Genomic DNA, 17,168 nt, shown 5'->3' with positions numbered 1-17,168 from the left:
AGCATCAGTGGTTGGGAAAATATTTTGACAACTGCTGGTGGGAAGTAACTGTGGAGAAGTATGTTTAACTAGAGATGTGTGCTCTGCAAGGTTTCCAATAGTGAAAAGTAACTCTGGCATGGTTTCAGATACCATGGTGCTTAGAGGGCACGCTTTCCACTTGCTCACCTGCAACTGGAGACTTGGGCCTGGCGCCATTGAATAATGTGTATTCTGCAGCAATAGTGCCTTAGCAGTTCAGGGCCCTGTGTGCATTTAAAGTCGGTATTGCTAAGGCAAGTGAAAGAAAACAGGCAGAACTACTGTCGCCTGGAACATTTGCAGGAACATGTAGCATGCGGAGCCCCATACAGATTTCGGGCTTTCGTGCAGGAACCACTGCACCTTACAACCACCACACCTGCTTAAGCCTGATGGATCTGAGCTGCCAGGAGAGTGCGACTGTCCATACCAAGGTACTGTTTAATATATCCTATCTTCAGACGCACAAACAGAACAATGATCGTTCTAATCTTCTGGAGATTTTACTCTGTGCCTGGCACCTGGCACACATATACTGGACAAAATTCCCACCTCTCGCAGGAACATCAATTTGCTGTAATTCTGCTTATCCTCGCAACTTCAGTGCAGTTGGGGGTTTGCAAAGCTTGGCTATCTGGGGGTGCGTAGCCTTTTGCCTAAGCGTGCTTGTTTGGTGCATGAAGTGTGCTGTGGCTACATTTAGGGAGTTCCTTGGTCAGCATTGATAAGATTAAGAAATCCCTTGTCCTCTTGGTGGCCTCATCCTCTTTAGGTTATCGTTTTTGGCTAAATCATTCGTAATATTTTGGGTAGTGCTCATTATTCCACATGGTATTCGAGTCATGCGAGTGTAAGGTTAGCCTGGCTTAGGCATTGGCATTGCAGAACGTTGGACTGTTAGGAAATGTGTTCTGGATGATAACTGCACATTCTCCTTTCAGTGGTTTTATCTAGCCAAATGTTCAGAAGGCGCAAAGCTGACTTGTGCTCTGCATCCCATGTTGTCTTTAAACTGTGTATTTGCATGAGCTTTACAAATTATTTCAGCGTCCTTATTACTGCTTTGTAACCTGCTTGGCCTCATGTACAAGTGCAAGCTGCTTACTGTACACTCTGTTGTAAATATTGAGTCAAATTGACAATTTCTAGACATAGTGTTGTTTTGGCTACCTATGTTCATTTATCTGTGTTTTAAGCTCTTTTCATTGCGGTGCCGTCCTTTGTCCAAAACATCCTCTGCGCGCTTCCCGTATTCAACGGCGGGCTTCCCTGGTTAGGTTGAACATTACAATTTCCAAAACTCCACTGTGATTTCCGAAAAGGAATCCACTGGTTCTTCTACGTGGGCTTTTTTGTTGTGCTGGTCTCAGCAATATCCTTTTCTCTTAAGTGTCCTATGTTTATACGCCTTAATAGTTGCTTTTGATCTTGTATTTATGTGGTTTGTGCAAGTATTCTGCAGGTCTTCCCTGCATGATGTTAGAATGTTGGGGATTGTGAGTGAATGACAGCTCAGTTTATGTCGGATGGGTAATGTCAGGAACCTACCCGCATGCTGCCCAACACAGCTACATGCACACTTTCTGAGATTGTTTATGGCATAACTACCATGTTAAAACCTACACACTGCCTCTTCATTTATTTACCTGTTTTACAACTGCAGATTTGGACCAATCTAATTTCATGTTCCATGCCAGGTATTGGGTTAATCCAGCAGATGCATTCTGGTATATGTATGCTGTTCAAGAGGCAGGGGCCTGGGGAAGCATATTAAGTACATGTGCTTGTAGCAGGCTGCAAGGACCCAGATAGAACCTGGTTGTATTAACCTGCTACAAGCTACTAGAAAGAGCACCACGAGCTGGAGAGACCTTAATTACAATCAACTGCTGTAGGCTACTGAAGCCTGGAGTGGTCTTGATTGAGTACTTCTGCCTGAGGTGGAAATCGTCTCCATCCTGTGGAGCTGTGGACTGGGAGGGCTTTCATAAGTACACTTTCAATAGTAAGATCCTTTGATCTTCTGTGAGTGTTTTTTTAATGCTTTTTTTAATTTCCTCCTTTTGGCTTCTGAATTCTGTTCGCTGTAAACTGTTTTGAAGAACCTATGCAAATTGCTGTAACAGCCGGACAGTGTTTTAGCCTTTCCTGGAAATCCTGCTTTTGGCTACAAAATCCTGCCTTTTGTAGTTGCTTTGTTGCAGCTTCTGCCCTGTTTTGCAGTAAAGGACATCCTGTTCTATGCCAGTATCTGTGCTGCCTTTCTGCAAACACCCTTGTTTCTGCGAGCTTCCCTTTCTCTCACACTACTCCTGTTTATGCCTATGCTGTTTCTCCCTGCAATCCCAATATCTTACTTTACTGTTATTTTCTCCAGTTAGTAATTAGTAGCAACCAGAAGTATTACATTTTCCTGTTTCTTGCTCATTTACTAGACTTCAGTTCATAGTTAGTTTAAGTGCCTGCTCTTAAGTGCACCGAGTTTCCTGAATCCACGTATTCCCCAACCGTTGTATGTGACTGGCGACTTGTGTTTCCTGATATTCCTAGAAATCTAGGATTCCAAGTTTCTGTGAGGCAGATTTCCTTGCCTGCTTCCCTGCTGGTCCCCGATACCAGTTCTGATGCATGGCCCATGATTACCTCTGTACCAATATTCCCATGTGCATTATTGGTTCTTGTATAGCTTTCTCTTTACAGCCTCAATCTACAGTACCTGCTTTTCACTTCTTTTCTCTGATTATCCTGTACTTGGTTATTTCGATCCATGCTGCCCTTTGCCTGCATTACGTCTTGGTCCACTGTTGTGCCTCAGCGCCATATCCGTATACAGTGTGAACCTGGGTTGGTCTCTTAACAGCAGACAGGGAAAGGTGCATGTTGCCTTAGTCTCCCTCTCCCTCTCTCGTTCCTGTGACTACCTGTCTCACCTGGCCTGTACCCTGTTTCTATGTTGCCTCCTGAATCAGTGCGTACTCGGATAGATCTTTTGCCCTGTGCTCCCCGGCCACACTCCCGACAGATGATGGATGCATGCATGCATGCATGCATCCATGCATGCATGTTCAGTGGGGACCTGAGCTGGCATGCCTGAGGTGTGCTCCCCTGCCTTGATGAACGTCAAGAATAACTGGAAACTGTAGTTTATTCTAAGAACAAAGCTATGGGACTACATTCTGACCACGCCTGTCTGGGCTTGCTGAGACACTGGCATACATTGCAACAGTATGCAGAGGAAACTGGACTCGTTTCTGGAGCATGCATGGAAAGTTTGGGTACAGGAAATAAACACAAATAATGCTAGAGAGGAAACCGAGAGCATGGCAGTAAGATACAGTATATAGGAAGTGAGGCACAATCCAGCCATTCCAAGGAATGTAACCACTGGAGACAGTACCATCTGCACCCTTTGCCATCCGATTACCAACTCTGTATAGGTTACCTCCATTTACTACACGCCCAGAACCAGAGGGCATGTCTGTATGACAAGTCATGACTTGTGCACAGTGGGAGCCTTGGTCATGTACATTTTAAGCCCAGAGCGTTTGCCTGGAATCTTCGTGTTGCAAGAGAAGCTGGGTACTGTGCTGCTACATGCCAATGTTGAACATGCTTATGCATTCTACAGGCAATGTTTTATGCAGTGCTTTAACTAAATCCAGCCAAAAATCATAAACGGTTGGTCTGAATTCTGTTCACTCTTTTCCTCGAGAGTATTACTTTCAGTTTTCCTCATGTAATATCATCAAGCCATGAATACCTGCCCTGTTTCCCCTCATGAGGTTGCCTTGCGGCCCTCATTACACCGCATATGGATAGCGAGAGTGGCCTCCGCCTCAACATAACATGGCAAATTAGCATTCTGGGACTACATCTTCCATCAGCCCGAGAGTGACATCACCACAGGGTTCATCTTGACCTGCTCCTGCATTTCTCAGGTTGGGTCTCCTGAAAACCTTTGGGTTTTCTGTATTTTGGAGCTGTTCAGATTTTTGTCTCACTGGCCTTGTTGTCTCATCCTAGCCTGCCCTTGGACTGAATGTGGGAGTGCTGCTTGTGGCCCGTCACAATTCAATGCACTGTCTTTTCCTTTTCCCTGCAGCTGGGGGTTGGAGCTCACGTCCTGTTTTATGATCTTACCATCTTTTTCTTTTCTGCCCGCTGAGCAGCCCACCTACCTACAGCCACTAGAATATATAGGTGGGTGTCTGGGGAGCTCAGCATCAAAGCGTCTTACTGGCCTTTTATGTTTCCTATGCATATTGTACATTCTTTGCTGGTCTAAATCATTCCAGACCCAGCAAGGGTTTCCCAAATGGCTCATGTTAGAAAGTTTGGGTCGAGGTACGCCATTTTTACACCACTGCTTTTATCCCACCAGCACTCCAGAGTATCGCCCAATATGTATACCACATACTTCCTGTTCAGGTTTCGTGACAAATAACTTTCCCTCAAATCCCAAGACAAATGGTAGGCACACTCATGAGGGCATTACTGGGATTAATGTCAACTCAATGTTAATGTTAAAAGTCCTCTGCGGTTACAATATATTCCTGTAAACTGAATTACAATGAGAAACTAGTCCTAAACTTGGAATCATTTTCTAGACTTCTAAACGTGCCCAAAAAGTCTAAATATGACATTGAAATAGGATTGTGGGTTTTCTGTTTTTGGCACTGTAAAACTGGACCGTTATTACTCTGATGCGACTACTGGAGTCTTGCCTGGTGGAGTGTAAAATCTGAGCAAAGATGTCACACATGCTCCCCGGTGTCCCAATATGATTTTGCCTGCTGTTGCACAAGGTAACGAGTCCCCTACCATGATTGTGCTCCCTGGTAACCAATGAAATTGCGCAACTGGCTCCAAGACATCACACCTAGACCTAGTAAGCATGATGAGATGTCGGGTACAGTCATATACAACCTTCTTAGTACCCACTGATGCATGTTCCCTACTTCCACTACTCCCCCCTATGCTCTAGGCATATAACACCTTGAAACTGGCCCAGGCACACAGCTCATGGTACTTCCTGTCTGCACGCATGCATGAACACAAAACCAAAACCATCTTGCATTTTCCCCTCTGTCCTCACTAACCAAACCCACCTCCTCTCTTCCAGATCCTTAAGAGCACCGTGAGCCCTTGCAAAGGGCAGTGGTGCGCAATTCAAATTCCAGTAACTTAACACAGTAAGAAAAAACAGATGGCACAAGATCCAGGAGAAGCCACATGAGTAACAGCGGAACCGCGACTTAGAGGGTGTGTGCAGTATCGAATATGTACATGATCTAGTTCACTTCCCGATCCTGTGGTACTATTTAAAAGAGGAGGAATCTGTGAGAGGGAGCTATCCATGAGTAGAAGATTGCCTCTCCTGTGCATTCGCCCATAAAGGGTACAAGAAGCACTCCAGTGACTTGGGTTTCTGGCACCTGACATGATTAAGGGGTTTATAGTGACTTTTTCGAATGGCATATTGTCGAATGCCATTTTCCCGACACAATTTTGCAGAATAATTTTTTTTTCGAATGATTTTTTTTTTTAATGGGGGTTTCCCCCCAACCCTCCTTTTTTTAACACTTTTTTTAAACTTACGAAACAAAAAAAAAAACCATAAAATAAAATTACATTAGAAAAAAACATTTTTGGCAAAATGTTTTTGACAAAATGCTGTTTCGGAAATAAGTATTCGAAAAAAATGACCGGATATCTGATTAAGGGTCTCCCACACGGTGGACATGCACTTTTACATTATTTGCAAAAATGAATGTAAAAAGTGCCAAGTCTACAGTAAGGTCAAGAGTGGGTGGGGCAATTTAAAGAATGCGAAGCTGCCAATGACACCTAGATTGGGGAGTCACACCTTTACCTGCTTTATCCATAATTTAACACCCATTTTAAGTGTTCAGCGTTAGACTGCAACCCCATAAATCGGGGGATGTATTCTTACTCCTGAGCCCTGTACTTAGAAACACTCACTTAACTCCCACAGCAGACCTGAAGGAGGTGATATCCTTATGAGCAAGTAAGGCATTGATTTTTATTAGTGAGATTCTGTATTTCACAGAAGAGTGTATTAGTACTGAAAGTGGGTCATGCTTTAGTCTCATACTAATTAAAACTAATTATTTATATTAGAAAAAACCCAGATGCAATACATTGATAAAGGAGCATTGAGGTTGCATAGAGCTGGCACCAGAGCCATGGCATGAACAGTTATTGCTTCCACGTCTTAAGAGAAATTAACATTCCAAACAAGTAGTCCAGTCTCTGGTATGGGAAAGCATTGGGGTAAAGGCATGCCTTGAAATGTTTAGACTGGCCAACCAAAGCAGGAACTGACCATGAAGACTAGGGCAGGTGGAAAGGAGACTTAACAAGTAAACAATTCTTTGTAATACAATGAATACTGTTGAAACAGAATGATTCAAAAGAAGTGATGTAACAGAAAATGAGCGGGAGGGAGTGTGATGGAAGAGTAGGTGGAGAGGAAAGGACAGAGAAAGAAAGCAGATCAGAGAAAGAGATGGAGAGACGTGGAGAAAGAAACCACTAAAGATCACGAGAGTGTACAGGACACATACAGGGAGAAAAGAGACATGAGTCAATAAATAGAGGGAGAAAGGAAGAATTCAGAAAAAGAGATTGAACAATTTAAACTCATTCAGTGCTCAGAAAAGATGCAGCTATATCATAAACCATACCTTTTATCCTTCAAACATATTTCAAATGGTGTAATGCCTTCACAGTCTTCTTCTGGTTCTCCGTTCTCACCAGTTTTCTCTCGGTTTACCTGTGGTTCCAGGGCCATATTTTTCTCTAGGACTGAAAAAAGAGAATTATACTTTTTGAACTTGGGAAAGGGATCAACCAAGAATGTTTCTAAAATATAATTTTACAAGTTAATAATGACAGCAAAACACTCTCCACCAAAAGCGGTACCTACATTCTGATTCTGCGATCAGATGAGCAGACATGAACAAATTGAGAAAGAGGTCACAGATATGTAAGGAAGGCATGGTATCAAACAGTGAGGATAGACACAAGTGATCACAGTTCAAGGGTGTTTATTCACCTTCAGTGGGTTGGTTGAACGCCTATCTAACCTAAATCTAAGGATGGGAGCAAGCTACCACCATCAAATAATAATAAGGCAGCCCTAGTGGAGTCTCTGTCAAAATAAAAGGGCCTATTAACCTATTGCCAATCCTAACTTCTAAATACAAAAGGGTGCAGGGCATTTGTGTATGCAAAAAGAAACGTGTTCAAGAAATAATAGGTCAGGATGGTTGAGCATTTGGCTTCCCTTCCCCGCGTTTTCAGCACGAGGCAAGGTGGCACGTTCGAGCTTCGCACACACTGGCTTCTCTGCCACAAGGATACAGTTCAAGGCACAGACATCACGGCCTTCTGCCAAAGCATCTTTCCCAATAACAGCATCTTACTGCAGGCAGAGGGCCTGTCATAAACAAATATCACAACTCCACTTTCATCAAAATCTTCACATGCACAGGTTCTCGGTTCCAGTGTTCATCAAGGGTCTCCCTCCTTCAGGTTTGGACCATGGATCGCCCTTGTCTGGGCTCGCATCATGGATCTCCCTCGTTCAGGCTCAGACCATGTCATTTCACCTTCTACGGTTTCCTGTTGATATCAAACTCGAAGACATTCAAATGTGCGATGGGTTTTTTGCTTAAACAGTCACAGGACCACTTTGATTCACTTCAGACAATATTCATATCAATCTTCTACTTTTGTTTCTGCCACTTCTTGGTGGGATACCTTAGAGACCTTCGAATGAGCACATTCACAGTGCCGGACCACTCTGTCAACGGTATCATATCTTTCCTTCTCAAGTTCAAACATTCATCAGCAGTTTAGCTTTACTCGCGTCTTTCACAACACACATTTAACAATGTTTGTTCCAGGGCTCGTTATACAATGTTGCCGCTTGCAACCTTGACTTCAACACAGACCGGTCTTGCATCAATCTCCCCAACTCACCGGCTTTGTTGATCTCTCTGGTGCTTCTTTGTTCTTGGAGCCAAGGACGACACCACATCGGCTGCTGCTCCTCCCCGCCTTGGTCGGTTACGTGGGAGGGCCTCCCGTACCTCTGACACACAATGCAGGATTCTTAAGTCTGGTTTCCAGGCCTTACGCTTTCTGACTCAAAGGTTTCTTGAAAGTAACGGTTTCATGCCAAAAAAGTCAAGGGTGTTTCCCTCCTTGCGAACACCTCTTGGAATGCCGTCATTCTCCCCTCATTGAGCTGTTGACACGAAACTGCTGTTCCCTTGTGTGCTTTGCCTCACTCCGAGTGTGCTTGTGTTCTGCGCCTTTCATCAGTGTGGGGGAAGTTTAATAGAGGTCAGGTGTGAGTGATTGTCAGTAAATGCCCGACTTTGCCTGACCATGGTAGCGGGACATGTCAGGTACACTGCTCGGGTGCGAGTCTGTTTTCTCCCAGAGCGGGCTGTTTGTGTGGAAGTGTTTGTGAAGGGAAAGAGGGAGCGCGGGGTAAAGTTCCACGTATCCAACCTGGTAGAATGGGGTAAAGGTGTTACAAAGGGAGGGATACAGCGTCTGGCCACCCGGTGTCCCACTCCCACTCACCGAAGACCCCTCACCCAGGTGATCCTCCTGCACTGGTCCATCCCCGGGGTCTGGATCTAAAGGCAATGGCCATCTGAGAGAGAGATCCACATCGACTGGCGGGTGAGACACCTTATGGTGTCTCACAGATAGTAGAAGTGATATCGAATAAACACCAGAAGCAGCAACTCACAGGTTAAAAATCAAGGATGAAAATTCCAGAAATTGCTTAGGGTAGAGGAAATGACAACACCTACCCGATTACATCATATTACCGTACCCTCGCCAATGACAACAGTAAATAACAGTACCTTCATACCATATGGCATAAAGGACATGGCATCAAAGTATAACATGCATACAATGAATAAAATAACCAATAGTCCCTAAAGCAGTCAGGAGGGTGCTGATTTAGAATGTAAGGGGTGCTGGTACCTTGATATGGTTGAGCTGCACTCAGCAAAGTCGTCAGAGGTCTGGGTCCCGCCTACATATATCAAGTGTATTCATCATGTGGCAAACATTGCCAGAGACCCAGGTGCAGCCATTATATGACAAATGCAGCTTCACATATGCACATGCTGCCATTTTATAGCAGCGATAGCCTTACATTACAGGTATAATCATCATATGGAAGTGTAAGGAACTCATGGCGGCAGCAGTAAAGGCAGACACGTGATCACAGTCCAAGGGTATCTATTAAACTGTATGCAGGTTGGAAAAACGCCTAATCTAAACCTAAATCTAAGATAGCAGCCAGCGTCGACCATCAAATAAAAATAAGGCAGTCCTTATGGTGGTGTGTCAAATAAAAAGGGCCTATACTAAGAAACCTATTGCCAAACCTTACATTTAATAAAAAAAGGGTGTGGGATGGTTTTCAAGAAAAGAAAGCAGTGTTCACAAATAATATGTCAGGATGCTGTGGCTTGGATCTCCCATCCCCACATTTTGAGCACAGGGTAAGATGGAATTTTGGAGCACAGCCCACACTCGAGCTTTCCCAGTATGAGACAACAGTTCCACTTGTAGATATCAGGACCGTCGTTGGCCAAGTCTTGTTTCTCTAAAAAGCCTCTTCTTGCCTTCAAGGGCCTGACATATTCAACAACAAAACAAAACTTCCTTCAACAAAATAAAAGTTTGTTTCCTGGTTTCACCTAGGGTGAAGATTCTTCACCCGTGGTTCCCCCTCTTCTGGGCACTGCCCCTTGTTCCTTGTGGTCTTGGGTGATCGGTTTTCACCCCTCGGATCTCCCTCTTCTGGGTTTGGATCCTAAAACAATTCTTATCGATATCAAGGCCTTTGGGGTTGTGGTTTCCTCAACCAGCAGGACTGATATGTTTTTCAAGAAAAACAACAAACACACAGTTCTGTTCTACTTATTTCTCGGGTGATGGATTCACCCCTGGGTCCACCTCCTCCGGTCGAAGGCCCTCCAGAAATTGTTCTCCACAAATCAAATAACAGTTCCATCTCATAATGGACTTGGGGTGATGGCTTCACCCCTGGATTTCCCTCGTTCGGGTTCGGACCCCTCTTGACTGTTAGTCTCCCTCCACCGGGTTCACTATGGCTTTTCCTTCCTTCACAACACTAATTAAACAGTTCTAGTGGACATCCCTCTGCCGCGTTCACTCTTGTTAACACACTCTTTCTTGGGGCTTTAGACTTTGCCCCTTCTCGTCAGCATCCCTCTTCCGGGTTCACACTTGCCAACTTCACCTTCAGATTCACTTTCAATGTTTACGGGATTCACTTCCCTTGCTTTCTTCATAGTTTGCAGATCAAAGGCTTTCGACTGTACAGGGATTTTGATTGACCTCCTCTATGACCCCTTTCACCTACGGCCTTCTGGTATCTATAGTTTTACTCAAATGGGGATCGACTACAGTTTCTCGGAGCAGCACCCACATGGTGCCGGTCCCCTTCTGCAGCTGACTTTCATTCACCACAGCCCGGTTCTTATTGGTTCTCCCTTTGACTCACCAGCTGTGATGAATTGCTTTGCTTCCCTCTTTACTGAGTCAAGACCAGTACCACGGAAGCAGGAGTCTCCCTCACACCGGCTTATCGGTGTCGATATGCTCTGTGTACCAATGACATCTGCTGCAGCACTGTTGAGCTATTGTCCTTGGTTTTATGCTTCTTTCAGCAGAAGTGTCGCAGGGTTTTGTCGAAAAGGGCAAGGTAGTGTCTCTCCTCTTCAGCCTCTCAATGTTTGACACCTTTCTCCTCCTCTTGAACTGCCGAGTCTGGATAGCTGTCTCGTCATGCGGTCTGCCTTCTTGTTTTTCTCCACAATTTATCCCTGTGGGGAAAGGAAAGGACCGTGAGGTGTGTGGGACTTTGAGTAATCGCCTGACTCTTGTGTTGGGACATGTCAGGTAAACAGTGCTATGCAGTGCACAGGTAGGATTTTGGAGTGAGTATTTTACTCCCAATTTTTTGTAAATCCAATTTCAAGAGAGTAAACATTATTTTTTTACTTCGCAAGAGAGTACTGTCTACTATCCAATTTGTGCATAACTCCCTCTCACCCTTAAGTGTTGCGATGCCACAGTTTGCGCTCTGTTTCTCTGTCACTCTTCCTCTCCCATCTGCATTCTATTGTTGCTTTTTCCCCTCCTATATCGTGCTGTATCGGTTGATAGAACTCCTCTTCCTCGCTCGTCATTACTCTGGCCATATTGTTTTTTCAGTTTCTCGGTTGTGCTTGCTACTCCTTTTGATTATCTTTCTTGCACTGTCTCTTATGTTATTGGCCTGCCCATCTCTAGTCTTGCTTTTCCATTTCCATCTCTCCCCATCTGCTGTTGATCTGTGTTCTATTTTATTGTCTCCAAATGTCTCGCTTTTTCTCTATTTCTATCTCTCACTACTATTGTGTGTTTGTCCTATTATTAACTCTGTTTCCCTTCTAACTTTCTTTTCTGCCCTATCATGTCGCTCATTGCTATCGCTTCCTGTTGATCAAATTCCTGTTTTGGATTGTCTAGTATGTTCTCTGTCCCTTTGACCCCGCCCCCTTCCCACACTCCCCGCCACACCTTTGTTCTTCTGTATTTCTTAGGTTCAGAGGTGCTCTTCATCTCCCGTTTTCTGTTTGTCTTTTAACATAGCACCAATAAATATCCCAAAAGCTGGAAACGCCTTTTCTATTTAAAAAAATCGAGTGTAGCTTTACCATTAGGTGCTCCTTTTTAGATGCGTGCAAACCTTCTTTTGCCCATTAAGCTGGGAATTATAGAGTAAGAGGTTTGTCTGACAAGATGCAGAACTTGCTTTAATGCAGATGCTTTACCAACACTGTATGCAATTACAAGTACAACATCCCATATGAGATGTGGGTTCTGAGCCATTACAGGTATAGCAGCCTTGATGCAGTGTGTATTCTGAGCCATTACAGGTTTAGCAGCCCTGATGAGGTGTGTGTTCTGAGCCTTTACAAGTATAGCAGCCAAGATGAGATTTGTGTGTTCTGAGCCAATAGCAGTCCTCATGGGATGTGCTTCTTCTGAGCCATTAAAAGTACAGCATCCCAAATGAGATGTATGTTCTCAGCCATTACAAGTGTAGTGATCCTCATGGGATGTGCGTTTTCCTCTTCTGAACCAACACAGGTATAGCAGCCCCGATGAGGTGTGTGTTCTGAGCCATTACACATATCGCAGTCCTCATGGGATGTGCTTCTGCTGAGCCATTACAAGTATAGCATCCCAAATTAGATGTCTCTGTTCTGAGCCATCACAGGTATAGCAGCCCCAATGAGGTGTGTGTTCTGAGCCATTACAAGTATAGCAGCCCTGAAGAGCTGTGTGTTCTGAGCCATCACATGTATAGCAGCCCTGATGAGGTGTGTGTTCTGAGCCATTACAAGCATAGCAGCCCTGAAGAGCTGTGTGTTCTGAGCAATCACAGGTATAGCAGCCTTGATGAGTTGTGTGTTATGAGCCATTACAAGTAGAGCATCCCGGATGAAATGTGTGTGTTCTGAATCACTGAACATTTAGTAGTCCTTTTGATAAGTCGAAAGTTAAGTCAACTGTGTTACAATTGAATGTTACCTTCATCTTCAATGCACATCTCTGATGCAGACTCATTAACTCACCTATTAACAGGATTTCAACTAACAGGTTACACAACACTAACAGGTTACACAACAATCTCTGCAGCAGGGTTATTGACCCACTGAGCTTCCTTTCTGAACAGGCTGTTGACACTGAAAGGCACATAGGATTAGGGCACTGGCAGTTCCATGCAAGGCTTGCCTGACATTATTGGCTTGTCAAAAGTTCTAAGCCTGTTCGGACTATCGTACATTAGTAAGGAGAGTCATAATGAGGCTTTGAAATGTGCTAGATTTTTGGCATTGGGACTCAGTAGTTGGACATGGGAGAGGCAGAAGTTTTGAAAAACGCAAGACTGACTAGAAGGGATTGAAGTATATGACAGCAATGTCATCTCACACTGCCGGAGGTCGGTGGGAAGAGCTCAGACATTGTTCTTGTTCTGTACTTTAGCTCGCTGCAGTAAATGGCAACACATGTTCATGCTTTCTTAACGGCAACTCTGTTAAGAAATGCAGGTACTGTCCCAAAAAACAGCAGTCCTGCAAAGAAATGTGGGCATGATGCAATCAGCCCTGCTATGAATATTTGGCATTGTGCAATGACATGCGTACGGTATAGCAGATCCGTTGATAAATTAGGCTACTTTGCCTGAATATATAGCAGTCCTCTTGAGAGGTACAGGTACAATCTGTGACGCTGAAAATATATACAGCACTACTTCTACCTGCATCCATTACACCCGCTTGCGGTGGGTGGTCAGAAAGGGAGTTCAGACGACATGCCTAGTTATGCAATTGGTGTGCGTCTGTGATGAAAAGAAAACAGAGTATGAAATGCCCATGCTGCGGCAACTGCGCTGCCTATATTAAAGCCAATTAAGCAGAAATGCAGCCCTTGTATAAGGCAATTTACATTTTACTTTACTACGTGTGTCCTAAAGCAAAGTGAAATGCATGTTCATTATTCAAGATGCAATAACACTAACCTACAAAATGGAGGCAGTTGAACAAAGTGAACAGAACACAAATTCCCTTTTACATTACTCTGAAAGTATCATCTTGATAGAATCATTAACAGAGGACAGTGTTAAAAAAAATAAACAGACCATGGCTCATCCCAGCAGCTTCTTTCAAGGAACTGTGTTGATTACTAAAGTAAAGAGTGGATTTGCAAGCTGTTGCTAGCCAGGTTGCCACCAGCGACCTCCATGATTTATGCGGGTGCTGCCATAAATAGCCTGTGTAACGCACCTTATCTGGAGGGCTGGCGCTATGAGTGTTGTCTTTCGTGGGGTAAAAAAGTGTTGGTGTCAAAAAAAGTGAGGGGAGGGGAGTAGATTGTCCTAAGGGATAGGATGGGGAAACTGTGCTATATGGAATTACAACCCTTGTATTAGAAGGCTTTTTGGTGATCTCGGAAGGGTGGGTTTTGGAGGGGTTTTAACATGAGTAGGAGGTTTTTTGAGGTACACAGGAATGACTAGAATTATTACTATGAAGTGAACGGGAATTGTGGGATTGGTAGCAGGAAATAGTGACTTAGAGGGGCGTGGAAAGGAATGACCAGGAGTATGCGGGTAGGGAACAGAAAAACCGGGATTCTGGGAGATGCAAATTTGAAGTGCAACAGGGTTTGGGCTCCTAGGGTATTTACCAGATATGGAGGGGACGTCAGGTTGGGACAGGAGAGATATAATGGAAGGAAGGGAGGCAGATGGAATACAGCCTACAAAGGTTTTAAGGAACTCGCCCTCCTCTCTTCCTCTTGATACAATACACCATCTCCCTTGGGTTATTCCCTTGAATACAACCCCGTGCTTCCCCCATCTCGGTGAGCCTTTCTCACTCTTTCACCCCTAGAGTTGGGATCTGATTCGATTAGCCCTTTGTTGGCCACCTGAATAAGGGTTTCTCAAGGTTTGCTATGTGAGATACCTTCAGGTATTTCACTGAAGGCATTACCTCAAGTGTCCAGATGCTCCCCGTATACACCAAGTATAGCATCAAGTAATCCAGTACTGCTATATTTGCCAAATAAAAGCCAAATTTCAGCTGCATAATCTGTCTATGTGAAGATCAGCCTCACATTTCAAGGAAATATCACCATATTCCAAGTGCATCTGTAAATGCAAAATGGATGCCACCTTTTGCCCGAATAAGCCAACTACAACCTCACATGCCCAGATGCTGCCTTCTGATACAAAGCAGAGCCACAAATTATGAATCACTTCCATGCCCGATATAGGTATATCCTCTTTGGCAACAAGGAATGAAGAGACCGAGCAAACGGCACCATAGTGATTGCTATAGACTTTTATTAAATGAAAACAAATATACATCTATCCCTAACTCTAATGGGATTTCCCTACCTAAACTAAAGAAACTCGGGTGCTCATCAGGAAGTCTGTGAAAGTCCAAACAAAAAGGCACCGTCCCAGTCACAAAGGCTCCTATGCTATCACTGTCACTACAACATATCACTATAAAGTCCAGCTCCAGTTTGTAATCCAGGAGAGTGGCTCCCGTCTCCCGGATGTAAAGTGTCCAAATGGCTCTCAGGTTGTGCAAAGTAAAAGTTCCATAAAAGTTCTGGGTTTTCCCTAATCAACCAGCACAGAATTCTCATGGAGCTAGGAGAATGACTCTTCTAGCTCGCTCCCCAAAGTCTCTCACAGTTCTCAGTCATATTTTTAACTTCCTTATGGAGACTATCACTGTTTCACCTTTCTGCACATTTCTTGTTCGGTTCCCACTGGGACGAAGATGTTCCCAGAGTCCCTCATAACTCACCAGCACCACACTACTGTGGAACTGCACCAGAAACTGTCTTACAAAATTGGTCCACCGTTTTCTCTTCCTCTCCATGGTTTACTGTTTCAAGGACTCTCGATTTTCTTGTCTTTTCAAGTAAGAAGATGTTGACAACAATAATGGTTTTCTTCTTATTTCTAAAAAGGTATGGTTAATGTTGAACTGAAAGGACGAGACTCTTGGCAGGATCTGGTGCTGACCGATCAGAAGTATGCAACAGCCTGTTGACAGAGGACGATTTGTTTTGGCTCAGTAGACCACCCCTCAACGATTCTGGGGTTGTGCACAGGAGACTTCTACGTCAACAATTGCCCTCCTGAGAACTGTTCTCGTCATTGATGCTTCCTAAAACCCCCCCTGAAGCATTTCGGTTTCTTTATCTGAATTTGAGAATGTAACCCCTCGAATACATTTCAAGGGGAGTCGGGTTTTGGAATTTCTATGATAGACTTTATTAACAACTTCTAAGGTGAGGGTTAGCTCTCTGTTGTTTCAAAGGTCTTTGTATTTGTTTGTTCAGCTAACAGTTCATCATACCCTCCTGTTACTGGTGTCTTCTGAGGTTCTCTTAATTGTCCTTCAGCCCTCTACTGGACTTTTAAACACTCCATTACCTGTTCTTTGTGTCGTGAAGTATCACTGGTTTGGCCTGGGATCTCGTAACGGTCAACAGCCCTTTTCCATGTTTGTTGGGGCTTTATCTCCGGTGTCCTGTATCGCTGACAGTTGGGAGGAAGACCAGGAACTTGACCGTCACTTCTGTATGGATCGTTTAGCCACCACCACTCTGGATACTTCTCAGGCCTGCTCAGGCGGCTTGTCGAAACAGCTAGGGTTAGTGGTTTGGAAGTAGTTGTTGGACCGGTGGGTCCACCCACTGCAGGTCAGCCACCACAAACCAACTTCTGTCCTTCCGTGGGGCAGGTTCTCGGGCTGATTGGCACAATGCTTTCCTGGTGTCTTAAAAACAATAGGCGTCTGGTTTGCTGGAGCGTTCTGCTGCTTCTCCTCTTGCTTGGTTTGACTCTATGATGCTGGAAATGCTGGAAATGCATCAGAGGGACATGGCCTCAGAATCCTTGTCCTTTATTGCTTTATCATGTATGTTCTGACTTGTTTTCCGGGCAGAAGTTCATGTGGGACTCCTGGCGGTGCAGCTCTTCCTGTATTTGGTTTGGTGAACAGACCCTTGGGATACCCTTATGGCACCCATGGGTAAGAGTATGACCCTGTACTCCTAGTGTATGTTTTTGGGCACCTCTGTGTGTCCCACTGAGCAGGGTATGGGCTGGTGGCAGCTCTGTGCTGAATTGACAGATGCCCGAGCGTCCTTCATTTTGTGATGCCCAGCCCTGCCATTCCTGATGGAGACAAAATGGCCCTGTGGCCTCTTGCTTTCCATCGCCTGTTACTTTGTTTCCCGAAGTCCCGGAAAAGCCCTGTCTCTGCCCCTTCCCCCTGACTGGCATATATGTTAGTGTGGGGAAGTCCAGGCCAGGCCGGCTGGAGCCTTCCCAATGACTGTATGTTGTGGGTAAGGCCGTGTGGTGGGACCTGGGTGAATGCAGTGTGTGACGGATATGCATTCTATGTTGGGGGCGTCTGTTATCTGGTGTATGACTCAATGACTGAGACAGCCCTGCCCGAAACTGGTATGAATGCAGT

At 44.6% G+C, this 17,168-nt stretch overlaps 1 protein-coding gene across 1 annotated transcript in view; it reads right to left on the bottom strand.

The window, feature by feature from the left end:
* The window catches only part of QTRT2 (queuine tRNA-ribosyltransferase accessory subunit 2), a 431,085-nt gene that overhangs the window by 16,553 nt on the left and 397,364 nt on the right, over positions 1-17,168 (bottom strand). The window contains exon 8 of the mRNA XM_069635894.1: positions 6,729-6,849. Within this exon, the coding sequence (XP_069491995.1) occupies positions 6,729-6,849 (121 nt within the window). The remainder of the gene's footprint in view (positions 1-6,728; positions 6,850-17,168) is intronic.

This window comes from Ambystoma mexicanum, chromosome 7p, assembly GCF_040938575.1.
Source record: "Ambystoma mexicanum isolate Mex_15411 chromosome 7p, UKY_AmexF1_1, whole genome shotgun sequence".
Taxonomy (NCBI): Eukaryota; Metazoa; Chordata; class Amphibia; order Caudata; family Ambystomatidae; genus Ambystoma; species Ambystoma mexicanum.
The sequence above is the reverse complement of the archived record's forward strand: the minus strand, read 5'-3'. Positions and strand labels throughout refer to the sequence as shown.